Source organism: Tachyglossus aculeatus, chromosome 14 (assembly GCF_015852505.1).
Source record: "Tachyglossus aculeatus isolate mTacAcu1 chromosome 14, mTacAcu1.pri, whole genome shotgun sequence".
In the NCBI taxonomy this organism is placed as follows: domain Eukaryota; kingdom Metazoa; phylum Chordata; class Mammalia; order Monotremata; family Tachyglossidae; genus Tachyglossus; species Tachyglossus aculeatus.
The window spans coordinates 31,242,667-31,256,366 of NC_052079.1; the positions used below are offsets into that span (position 1 = coordinate 31,242,667).

A 13,700-nucleotide genomic window follows, 5' to 3' on the forward strand; every position below is an offset into this window, starting at 1 on the left:
TAGTAGGCCAGTGACAGAACTGAGATTCAGACTAAAGATTCCCGATTTTTAGTTCTGTGCTCTTTCAACTGGATCATGTAGGAGAAATATGCAGGAAATAAGGATGTCAACTCTGGAGAGGGAACAGTTTCACTTCACAAGACGTGTGACCTGGCGGAAAGAGACCAGGCCTGAGAGTCAGAGGATCTGGGTGATGATTCTGGCTTTGGTATTTGCATGCTATGTGACCTTGAGCAAGTTACTTAACTTCTCTGTGTCCCAAATCATTCATCTATAAAATGAAGAATAAAAACCTGTTTTCTTTTCTTCTTAGACCGTGAGCCCTATGTAGGACAGGAACATGGCCAGTGGATATGTCCCATATATGGACAGTAGTATTCTATTTTTATTGCCCTTCAACAGTTTAGTTCACAAGACACGGTCCTCTAGTGACATTTCTGCTAGAAGGCTGGATGGCAGTCAGTCCCTGGGTCAGATTTGTGTACCTTTAAACTCTCCAGTGAAATCAGAATCAGCATGGCTCAGTGGAAAGAGCCCGGGCTTTGTAGTCAGAGGTCATGGGTTCAAATCCCGGCTCTGCCAATTGTCCGCTGGGTGACTTTGGGCAAGTCACTTAACTTCTCTGGGCCTCAGTTACCTCATCTGTAAAATGGGAGATTAAGACTGTCAGCCCCCCGTGGGACAACTTGATCACCTTGTAACCTCCCCAGCACTTGGAACAGTGCTTTGCACATAGTAAGCATTTAATAAATGCCATTATTATTATTGTCTGGTTGAAAGGTGGCAAAGGAATTGCAGAGAAGGAAAAGAATTCATGGACTGATAGCCTACTTTTCCCAGCAGCCATTGAGGCTTTATAGGAGGATTTTGTCTTCATTGCTAGGGATGGAAGTTACATCCACTTCTAGGGTGAAGTTAAGCCTTTATTAGTAATTGCTGAGATTCCAAATGTATCCCTGCTTCTGAGTGCTTTGGACCCCAGAAGGAGGTGATGCACCTGTGTTGGCTCACAATCTGATTTAAGGGTGAATGTGTGGTGAGTTTTCTTTCTCTGATTAACCAGTCCTCATAGTAAAACAGACAAAGGACATAACACCTTACTCTAAGAATTTATGAGTCCATCCCTTTTCCAGGCAAAAGCCTTAAAGAAAAAGTACACAAGCTTTCTTAAGACCAGACCTCAAGAGTTGGTAAGGAGCCTTGTAAATCAATCTATCTTTCCACTCATCATTTTAAATCTCAGTCTATGACTTGCCCTTTGAATCTCCTATCACATTCTTTTCCATTATAATTTGATTAAACGCTAGTTGCCAGCCATCATTCTGAGTGGGATTTTCATAGAGATTCAGTCAGATTCCAGACTTTCCCCCCTCTTTCTGTACCCCCCTTATTCCTTCCAAATGTTCAGGGTGCAGGAGTTTTGATATTTCTACCCCTCGGGCACCAAGGGCACAGAAGTCTTAAAATGCCAGTTTTCAGTCAGATATATGGGTCAATTTTGTGTTTTGTGGGTTGGGATTAGTTGTTTATGTTCCCAGAGAAAGTTACTTCTGCCTTCATGCTGAGAAGCAGCGTGGCTCAGTGGAAAGAGCACGGGTTTGGGAGTCAGAGGTCATGGGTTCTAATCCCGGCTCTGCCGCTTGTCGGCTGTGTGACTTTGGGCATGTCACTTCACTTCTCTGGGCCTCAGTTACCTCATCTGTAAAATGGGGATTAAGCCTGTGAGTCCCACATGGGACAACCTGATCACCCTGTATCCCCCCCAGTGCTTAGAACAGTGCTTTGCACATAGTAAGCACTTAACAAATACCATTATTATTATTAATATTATTATTCATGGCACTCTTAAAAATATGGGTTTAGGGCCAATGGTCAGATTAACTTTAGCAGATTAACTTGCTTTTTTCCCCACCATTGGAAAAATGATTTCTCAAAGGACATTTGCTCCAAGCAAACTCAGCCACTGATGAGTAATAGTAAGAAATCTTTTTCTTTATATCTGACTTTGATAGGCTTCAAGTATAGGCAGTTTTGCAGCACAAGTGCACAGATACAAGAATAAACGGACTCTTACAAGTGGGTAAATTTTTTTAAAAGTAGAAGGAAATTGGCTACGGGAACACAGAAGAATATTTTGAATGGTGATAGGAGTGAAAAATGTAAGGGTTAGAAAGTCGAAATTCTTAAACTTTATGGACGTGGACTTGGAGATGAAGTTTGCTAGAGAGAGGAGGAATTAATTGTACTGAGAGTAGAATGAGGATCACCAGTTAATTGTGGAAGTAAGTGAATAGGCATTATGCTTAACAGCCAAGAAGGCTCTTTAGATAAGGAATGGATGATTTTCATTATGTGGATTACACAGTTACTTAACCGGGTAAATCAGAGCAAATTGTCTGTGCCAGCCTTCTATATGTAGGCTGGTTTCTTTGAATTAGAGTTTTGTGTAGTTCAAAGGGTGCTTGTAAAATTGCTTTTTAGAGACTGTTGATATTTGTGAACTTTAATTGTAAAAGTCAAAAATATATGTACTATTATTTGTGTACTACTATGTACTACTATTATGTACTATTATTATTTGGGGATTATGGTTTAACAAGCGATACTGAGCCTCATTCTCCTTGTGTGTACTCCCTAGTAGTACTTCAAGACACTTAGGAGGAATACATGTGGCCTAATTGAAAGAGCACAGGACTGGAAAGTACTTTATCCGATTTCTTCTACTTTTGGCTCTGCCACTTGCTTTCTGTGTTACCTTGGGGAAGCCCTCTAATTTAGCAAATACATTCTCTGGCATTCATTCATTCAATTGCATTTATTGAGCACTTACTGTGTGCAGAGCACTGTACTAAACGCTTGTCCACGACAAGATTAGAGTCTAGAGGGGGAGACATCCATTAGAATACAAAAAGTATAATATATAACTTAAAGGTACATACATTAGTGCTGTGGTATTGAGGGTAGGGCGAATATCAAATGCCCCAAGGTCATAGGTACAGCTGCAGACTACCCATTTCACATTGCCTCAAACTAAAAAGCCTTACTAATGACTTCAAGGTCCTTCACCAGAGTTTTCTATCTTCCAATCAATCAGTCAATCAATCAATCGTATTTATTGAGCGCTTACTGTGTGCAGAGCACTGTTCTAAGCGCTTGGGAAGTACAAGTTGGCAACATATAGAGACAGTCCCTACTGAACAGTGGGCTCACAGTCTAAAAGGGGAGACAGAGAACAAAACCAAACATACTAACAAAATAAAAAATAGAATAGATATGTACAAGTTAAATAAATAAATAGAGTAATAAATATGTACAAACATATATACATCTTCCAGTATCTTCCAGTCTCCTTCTCTTCACCCGCTATAAAGCAGTCAATCAGCAGTAGCCATTGTACAAAGTACTGTACTAAGCACTAGGGAGAGTATAGTGCAGTATGGTTGATAGACACAATCCCAGCCCTAAAGGATTTTACAGTATACTACTCGCCTACTTACACTCTTGGCTCCCTTCTTAATTTGCCTCTCTTTCGACTCCCCAAGTTCTCTCTGCTCCCTCGCTCTCATGCTGTTTGACAATCAATCATATTTTTTGAGTGCTTACTGTGTACTTATTGTACTAAGCACTTGGGAGAGTACAATGCAACAATAACCAGACACATTCCCTGCCAACAATGAGCTTACAGTCTAGAGGGGGACTGCCCAGCCTAGAAATCCCTGCCCTCACCTCCCAATCCACTAGACTCCAATTCTCCCCATCTACAAAGGTCTCCCACAAGCCCACTCCTCCAGGAAACATTCTGTAATTCATTTACAACATCCCTATACCCACCTCAGTATTTGTCCATATGTATATTTTTTAATTTACGTATTTGCACATATTTGTACATTCAGTTATTGATTCACTGACTTCATGTTGAAATATTGAACTGTTTATCACTTTATCTTTATCCTTCCTCCTGCTCGCACTATTTTTATCTATTTTTGTGTCTCTTGCCTTCTTATTGAATGGTCAGTTCCCTGAGGGCAGTAAGCACATATCTACCTTCAGTTGTACTCTTCCAAGCAATTGATCACTTAGCATTCAGAAGGCATTTAATAAATACCATTAACTGGTTGGCATCATTTCACTTGAAGCTCATATTCAAATTAGTTGGAGATACCTCTCAACCGTCACATATATTTCTATGTGCCTAACTAATGAAGTAGATTAATATGTGTGTTCTAAATATTGACCTACATAATTATATTACTATTATTATTATAGTATTCGTTAAGCAGTTACTATATTTTAAGCATTGTTCTAAGCACTGGGGAGCTGTCATTAATCAGGTTGGACACAGTCCTTGTCCCCAATGGGACTCGTAGTCTAAATAGGAAGAATAACTGGTTTTGAATCTGCATTTTACAGTTGAGGAAACTGAGGCACAAAGAAGTTATGTTGTCCAGGCTCACACAGCAGGCAAGTGCCAGAGCCGGTATTAGAACCAAGATCCTCTGACTCACGGGCCCATGCTCCTTCTGCTAAGCCACGCTACTTCCCTTTATAATATCCTTTCTTCCTCCTATTTTCTTCAAAATTTTCAATTATTTTGCCAACTGTTACTATACTTCAAGGAATACCGTAACTCCGAAACCACAAGCATTTTTTGGTGGCATTAGGGATTTAGATAAGCACTTCTATGGATTCCATACTAACTAGATGTTAAGCCATAGGGTCACAGCCAAAGCTGAAGCTCTTTCAAAAAGGTCTGGCGGGAGAATTTCAGGAAAGAAAGCCCAAGTAAAACACTACAAAGGGTTGGTTTCACCTACACCTCCCCGAAGCTCCTGGGACATTTTGGGAGGAGTTTGGCTTTTGATTCTCTTCACGGTAAACCGGGTGAGGTTTTCTCCAGAGGGAGATGGGAAAGAGGCTCCAGTTTTCTCTGGTTTGCTGTTCTGGGCTATCTGTCATCGGCTCCTAGGAAGGACCACACAGAAGAAGAACTCCAGGTGTTAGTGTATTTCTCTCTGCTAAAACTGTATCTGAGGTAAGAGAAGCTAGCGTTAACTAATTTGGCATTAGTCCTCTTCCGTCCACCTCCCCCAAGCAAAGCCTTAGGGGGCCCGTGTGGCTTCTGTTTCCATTTGTAATATTGATTTCAATCTTGAGTTTGACCATTATTCTGTTTAGGAATGTTTTGGTCGTAATTGCTTGGGGCTTCACAGAGCTATCCACTGGATCCTGGATGGAGTTTCTAATCAATGCTGAATACAGGATTGTTTCTTTTAATCCTAACTAATTTGTTGGCCCCAGCCTCAACCACATGAAGCAAAAACTTCAGATTGAAACACTAGAGCTGTCTAGAATGGTTAAAAATATCAGACAATCCAGCCTGTGCTCAGTTTTTCTTAAAATTCAACTGCTTCTCAGATGTAAATTCAGATGCATTAAAGGAACTCTCAATTATTTAATTTAATGTGATAACATAGTATATAATCCAGTTATGAAAGTCATTAGTATCCATAGTCATATCCATTCTAAATTATTCATTTTGAAACCTTACACTAACATTTTCATGTCATTTCTTATGTTTTAAATTGGGTATCCCATTGAATTGCTGGACAATGCTGAGGATTTAGAGGAAATATTTTGAGATAAATATTGAAGATATCGTTGGTTGGGAAGTAGTCTAGTCACCTAGAAAGAGCAGAGGCCTGAAAATCAGTGGGCTCTAATCCCAACTCTGCCGTTGGCCAGCTGTGTGATTTGGGGCAAGGCATTTAACTTCTCTGTTCTTCAATTTCCTTATCTGTAAAATGAGGATGAAATAAAGCCTGTTCACCCTCCTATTTAATAATAATAATAATAATAGTGATAGCATTTATTAAGTGCTTACTATGTGCAAAGCACTGTTCTAAGCACTGGGGAGGTTACAAGGTGATCAGGTTGTCCCACAGGGGCTCACAGTCTTAAACCCACTTTAAAGATGAGGTAACTGAGGCACAGAGAAGTTGTGACTTGCCCAAAGTCACACAGCTGACAAGTGGAGGAGTCTTTGGGCTCCTTTTCAGTCTTGGATTGTGACCTACCTGATTATTTTGCATCTATCCCAAAGCTTAGTAGAGTGCTTGTCACATAATAGGCACTTAAAAAATACCACAGTGAAATCAATTACAAACTCCTGTTCTAGGATTATTTTGAAAGATCTTTATTCCATACATTTAGAGAATAAAACAGGATTCCAGCTAATTGAACCTGGGTTGGATTGAACAATGCATTTTAAGCGTCAACAATAACAACAAAAAATTGCATTGAGATTGTAAATCCTTATGAGAATATTCAGTGTGGCTTTTCTTAAGTCCCTTCTGAGAGTCCATGGCAGTTTTCCTCTTTTGTTTCCAGTGAAAAACTGCATTTTTCCATTATAGTGTAATGTCATTGTTGTATAAGTTGTATTAGTTTCAAGTAAAGAGAAGCAGCATGGCCTAATGGAAGGAGATTCAGAAGGACTTGAGTTCTAATTCCAGCTCTCCCTCTTGTCTGCTGCGTGACCTTGGGCAAGTCACTTCATTTCTCTGTGCCTCAGTTATTTCACCTGTCAAATGGTAACTCAGATGGTGAGCCCCATGTGGGACAGGTACTGTGTCCAACCTGATTTGCTTGCATCAACCCCAGCGCTTAGAAAAGTTCCTGGTACATGTAAGTGCTTAACAAATATCATTTTTTAAAAAATCCCAGAAAACTACATATATGTCACCTCGTGGAGGTGATATTTTAGAAGGGATTTGAAGCTGAGAAGAGATATTTGACAAAGCTAAAGGGAAAGAATGTTCTGGGTATGGGTAAAGGTACAAAGGTAGGAAGAGAGTTAAAAGCCAGGGATAGTAAGGAAGTTATCTTAGGAGCCTGCGGTCCTGATGTTTTCTTAATAGAAGATGAAAATTTTAATTTTAATTATTTTGTTAGGTGTAAGGTGCTTCATCTTTTAACAGTTAATCATTTAGGAAACAGGAAAACAGTATTTGTAAAAAAAAATAGTAAGGGAATGCTATTTAAACTCGGGAATATATTTTCAAATTAAATAGTTTAGTTTTATCACATAATTTGGTTTCCATTTGTAATTTTAAAATAAAAATCTACCACTGTCTGTAATTACATTAAAGCATAGTACTGTCCTAAGAGATTGCTTTTTAGCTGGTTTTTAAAAATCAGATATTTACATTTTTTTTTTTTATATGAGTTTTGCAATAACAGTCACATTCAACTATTTTAGTGATTTGGTGGAAAGTATTTTGCCGAGCAGTGTAAGCTTAAGGCCAGTTCCATTTGTCATGGACTTCCTCCTTAGAGACAGCATTTTACTTCCAATTGCCTGTGAGGAATTAATGCACATTGATTCCTTGTCACTGGACCTGCCATTCTGAAGTGTTATAATAATCTACTAAGGTACTTGAAGTTGTCCAGTCGGCGAGCACTCTGAGATGGTATTACAACTCTCTGCTCAGTCATTTTGAAAAGTACTAAAATTGGAGCTGTCACTTTCCAGTTCTCCTTTTAGTACTTCTGGGAATGTCCTCTCTCTTTCACCAATTGTCACATTAATACAGCAGATTGTTTTCTCTTAAAAACCTTCTTTTCAACCTTTGAGTCTTTCTCGCAGTCAAAAAAGATTAGGATCGATAGAGAGAACAATTATTTGCAGAAAAGTATCAGTAGCAGCAATTGGACTCGAGAGACAGCCATAGGGATGGGATTTTTGTTAAATGTATTGTGTTATTTTAAGCTAATTGCACATGATTAAGCACTGATCATTGAAACTCTATGTGAACCCTGACTAGAGATTTATAAGTTCTGGGTCACTGTGATTTTTCAAATGTTAGATCACCCGCCATGGCTACTACAGTGGGATCGTAGTAGCAGCTTGGCTTAGTGGAAGGAACACATATTTGGGAGTCAGAGGGCCAGGGTTTTAATCCCAGCTCTGTTACTTGTTCATTGTGTGACCTTGAGCAAGATTCTGGAGGGGATTTGTGAGGGGTGGAGATAGAAATTTCCTTCTTCCAGGTTGCTTTTACACAATTAATGGATCACTGAAAAAATTCCATGGGACTTGAAATACGACACGGTAATCACAGTCTTAAAGATGTAGGAAAGAGCTGACTATGTAAGCCACAGAAAAATCATTTTTTCCTTTTCATTGCTGTCAAGTGACTATTCAGTGGCCTTCTGAACAAGCTTCTGAAGAGCACAGTCAACTGTGCACGACCTGAATCACCATATGACCTCAGAACAAATCGCTGTATAGCATAAATTATCTTTCTAGCACGAGTGGTGCAGGAAGTATGCTGAGGAAAACCAAGATCTTTATACTCTCTCCTATGAAAGCATTTGAATGGGGCTTGAAAAAATGCTAGACATATTCAGCTGTTAGGAGAAATCCACCAATATTCTTAGGCAGCTCCATCATGAGATGATTATTTTGAGTCAGAATTGAAGAAACTCTATCTGATCCTTTCCCTTTCATAATCAGAGGGAAGCAAGGCAGTCTGGTAGCTAAAGCTTATGCCTAATGGATAGAGCATGGGCATAAGCATCAGAAAGATCTGGGTTATAATCCTTCCTCCTTCATTTGCTGGGTGACCTTGGGCAAGTCACTTCACTTCTCTGTGATTTAGTTACCTCATTTACAAAATGAGGCTAAAGACTGTGAAAGACTGTGAGCCTATGTAGGACAGGAACCTTGTCCAACCTAATTGTCTTGTATCTACTCCAGAACTTAGTATAGTGTCTGGCACATAGTAAGTGCTTATAAATATCATTTAAAAAAATAAAATCTAGGTCAACATCAGTTTTATGCTTTTATGCTCATTGTTTCGAAGGCGGGAAGAGTGGTGGTCTGGCGTATATGGAGGGGGAGAGAGTTCCAGGCTGGGATGTAGGAATGGGGTCGATGGTGTGATAGACAAGATCAGGACACAGTGAGCAAGCTGGCACTAGAGGAGCCAAGTATGTAGGCTGGGCTGTAGTAGGAGATCAATGAGGTGAGGTAGGAGGGGGCAAAATGATTTTTAAAAGTCAATGGTAAGGAGTTTCTGTTTGATGTGGAGGTGGATGGGCTACCATTGGAAGCTCTTGAGGAGTGGGGAGACCTGGCCTGAACATTTTTTTTTTTTCAGACAAATAATCCGTGCAGCAGAATGGATTGGCGTGGGAGTGACAGGAGGCAGGGAGGTCTGTTTGAATGGCTAGGGAAGGTCACATTTTAGAAATGCTATGAAGATAAAACTGGCAGGATTTGGGGACACTGAATATGTGGGTAGAATGAGAGACGAGTTTTGGGGTTTCTTTAAATGGTATTTGTTAAGTGCTTATTATGTGCCAAGCCCTGTTCTAAGCACAGGGAGAGATACAAGGTAATGAGGTTGTCCCAGATGGGGCTCACAGTCTTAATCCCCATTTTACAGATGAGATAACTGAGGCACAGGTAAGTTAAGTGACTTGCCCAAAGTCACACAGCTGCCAAGTGGAGGAGCCAGATTAGAATGCATGACCTCTGACTCCCAAGCCTGGGCTCTTGCCACTAAGCCACACTGCTTCTCTGAGTTGAGGACAACACCAAGGTTACAGGTTTGTGAGATAGGGAGGATAGTGATATTGTCTATGGTAAAGGGAAATAATAATAATAATAATAATAATAATAATAATAATAATAATAATAATGGCATTTGTTAGGGGCAGGGTTAGTGTGGAAAAATAAGGAGTTCTGATTTGGACATGTTAAGGTCGGGGTGTCTCTACATCCAAGTAGAGACATCTTGAATGCAGGAGGAATTGCTAGACCGCGGAAAGGAGAAAGATCAGGCCTGGAGATGAGGATTTGGGAATCATCTCCGTAGAGATTATAGTTGAAGCCATGGGAGCGAATGAGTTCTCCAAGGATGTGTGTGTAGATGGAAAATAGAAGGGGACCTAGAACTGAGCTCGAGGGACCCACGTTCAGAGGGTGGGAGGCAAAGGAGAAGCCTGAAAAAAAGACTGAGAAGGAGTGATCAGAGAGATCAGAGGAAAATCAGTCACAAGCCTCTCCTCTCTAGTCAATTTTGCCACTCTTATACTTTCCAATACCTACTGGAGCCCATCACCCCACTCCTCAAAACTACAGTAAGTCCCCATTGCCTGTCACAAAAAATTCAAGCTTCTGACTAATTGATTTTAAAGCTCTTCCTAGCCACCAGGGGTGCAAGTTAAACGTTTCCTTTGCTACAACTAAAAGCGGGAATTACAGAGTGGTGGAGGAGGACAGTGACTGCACCCATATATGTGAGCACTGAGCCTGGAAGACGTAACTTTCCTCACTTCTTGTCTCCCTTTCCTCCCTCTCACTCCCCTTCTCTCTTTCCACACTCACTCCCTATCTCCCTTTCCACACTCAAGCCCTAATCTCCCTTTCTGCACTCACTTCCTTTCTCCCTTCCTGCTCTCACTGGCTCCCTGCCTCTCCTTCCACACTCACTCCATCTCCTTTTCTTTACTGACTCCATGTCTTTCTTTCTGCACTCAATCCCTATCTCCTTTAATGCACTCACTCCCTTATTCCCTTCCCTCCCTCCCTCTCTGTCTTCCCTTCCTCACTCACTTCCCTAATCTTCTTCCTCACTCACTCCCTGTTTCCCTTTCCACACTCACTCCCTGTCTCTCCTTCCTCACTCAGTTTCTGCCACCTTGTTGGGGCTCCTGCAGTCCCCAAAGAGTCCTCAAAGCCGTTCTCTCGTATTTACAGTTTAATATGTGGTAATTCAAGTCATATTTATTTTCTCTCTTTAATGCTTGGGATATTCATTTTTGAAAATTCCGGAAGATTAAATTAAGCAGAAAGAGCAAATGTTAATTGGAAGGGTAATCGACAGTCAGTGGAAATTGAGTGGAAATAAATTTCTACAGATCAGTGCGTGATATTTGAACTCTGTGTGCTGCAGTATCTAAGCAAGTGTGTGCTGACCCTGTGTTAACCCTGATTTTTTTCTTTATGTGTGCTCATTTTAATGCTGCTCAAACTTACTGGATGTGAGTTAATTCAGCCGGGTAGGGAGAAATTTGCATAGATGTTTTACTAGAAATGTTTGTTAGGATTATTTACATAAACTGTAAAGCCTGGAATGGCAAAAAAGGTTATTTTTTTCCTTCTTTTTATAGCAAAAGATAATCATATAAACAGAATTAACATGACATGTTAATCAGTCATTGGTATTTATTGAGTACTGGAAGCAGTGTTGCTCAGTGGAAAGAGCCCGGGCTTTGAAGTCAGGGGTCATGGGTTCGAATCCCCGCTCTGCCAACTGTCAGCTGTGTGACTTTGGGCATAGCTTCTCCGGGCCTCAGATACCTCATCTGTAAAATGGGGATGAAGACTGTGAGCCCCCCGTGGGACAACCTGATCTCCTTGTATACCTCCCCAGTGCTTAGAACAGTGCTTTGCACATAGTAAGTGCTTAATAAATGCCATCATTATTATTATTATTATTATTACTATGTACAGAGCAGCCACTGTGTGGGAAGCTCTGTAATAAACTCCTAGGAGTATGCAATAGAATAATAATCCCTGGTTTCAAGGAGCATTCAATCTAGGGGGAGATAGACCACTACATTAAATTACAGGTAAGAGGAAGTTACAGAATAATAATAATAATAATAATAATGGCATTTTTAAGCGCTTACTATGTGCAAAGCACTGTTCTAAGCGCTGGGGTAGATACAAGGTGAGCAGGTTGTCCCATGTGGGGCTCACAGTCATAATCCCCATTTTACAGATGAGGTAACTGAGGCTCAGAGAAGTTAAGTGACTTGCCCGAGGTCACACGGCTGACATGTGGCGGAGCCGGGATTCGAACCCATGACCTCTGACTCCAAAGCCCTTGCTCTTTCCACTGAGCCACGCTGCTTCTTTAAATGTATATACATAACATAAATGTATGTACATATGTGCTGTATGGTGTTGTGAATATTTGAGTGCTTAATTGGCATTGAAGTGCTGATGTGGGAGTTAGGGGGATATGAGGTTGAGGAAATGAAATTAATTAAAATCTCCCTGTAGATTATATACTGTTTAAGGGCAGTGATCTTGTCTACCATCTTTGTTGTATTTTACTCTCCCAAGTGCTTAGTACAACATTCTGCACCCAGTAGCATAGTTTAGTGGAAAGAGCATGGCCTAGGGGTCAGAAATTGTGGGTTCTAATCACATATCTGCAGCATGTCTGATGTGTGACCTTGCACAAGTCACTTCACTTCCCTATGCCTTATTTACCTCATCTGTAAAATGGGGATTAAGACCGTGAGCCCTATGTGGGACAGGGACTGTGTCCAACCTGATTACCTTGTATCTACCCCAATGCTTAGAACAGTGTTTGGCACATAGTAAGTGCTTAACAAATGCCAGAATTATTATTATTCTTATGACTGCAATCATTACCATTGATTGATTCATTTAAGAATTAGGGAAAGCTTCCCGGAAGAAGTAGGATTTCTAAAGGGCTTTGAAAATAGGGAGAGCTGTGGTCTGTCAAGTTTCAGGCCCGGAGGAGGATATGACTCAAGGTTGGTGATGGGAGAGATGAGAATGAGGCACAGTGAGCAGGTTAACTTGGTAGATACCAAGAATGCAAGTAGGGTTGGAGTGGAAGAAGAGCATGAAGGAAGATCAATCAACCAATCAATCGTATTTATTGAGCACTTACTGTGTGCAGAGCACTGTACTAAGCGCTTGGGAAGTACAAGTTGGCAATATATAGAGACAGTCCCTACCCAACAGTGGGCTCACAGTCTAAAAGGGGGAGGAGATAAGACAAGTGCCTGGACTGATATTATGGCTATTTGAATATAGACGAAGAGGGAGTGAATCTTGGAAATGTTGTGGAAGAATTTCCAAAAGGTTTTTTTTGTTTTGTTGGGTATTTGTTAAGCAATTACTATGTGCCAGGCACTATTCTAAGAACTGGGGAAGATCCAGGGTAGTCCATATCCCACATGATGCTTGAAGTCTTAATTCCCATTTTACCGATGAGGTAACTGAGGTTTAGAGAAGTGCAGTGTCTTACCCAGTGTCACGCAGCAGACAAGTGGTGGAGCTAGGATTAGAACCCAAGCCTTTCTGTCTTCCAGACCCGTGCTCTAAGAGGCCACACTGTCTTTCCCTTATTCCCTAATTCCCTTTAATTCCATGATTTGATTTTCTAGTATCAATTTCACTGTTAAAATGGCTTTAATTATTGTTTATAGTTAAGCTAATATGTTATTTCCTCACAGGCCAATTTCTTCTCGAAGAAACTCGCCTGATAGAAGCAGCAGAGATGGCAGAGAAAGCAGCTGAGCTGGACAGCACTGAGTTTGACGTGGTCTTCAATGCGGCTCACATGCTCAGGTCGGCCTCGCCGGACAGGTCTCCTTCCTCCCCCTTCCTAGGTTTTAAGTTCTTGCTTTAAATATGAGTAGTTCTTGCTTTAAATAATTGAGAAAGAAGTGTGGCCTAGTGAAAATTGTATGGGTGTGGGAGCCAGAAGGACTTGGGTTCTAATCCCAGCACTGCCACTTGTCTTCTGTGTGACTTCGGACAAGTTACTTAACTTCTCTGTGCCTCTGTTACATCATCTGTAAAATGGGAACTAAAACTGTGAGCCCCATGAGGGACATGTACTGTGTTCAAGCAGATTAGCTTGCAT

The 13,700-nt window shown here is 40.8% G+C and overlaps 1 protein-coding gene across 1 annotated transcript in view; it reads left to right on the forward strand.

The window, feature by feature from the left end:
- The window catches only part of TMTC2 (transmembrane O-mannosyltransferase targeting cadherins 2), a 372,172-nt gene that overhangs the window by 316,830 nt on the left and 41,642 nt on the right, over window positions 1-13,700 (forward strand). The window contains exon 10 of the mRNA XM_038756319.1: window positions 13,288-13,402. Within this exon, the coding sequence (XP_038612247.1) occupies window positions 13,288-13,402 (115 nt within the window). The remainder of the gene's footprint in view (window positions 1-13,287; window positions 13,403-13,700) is intronic.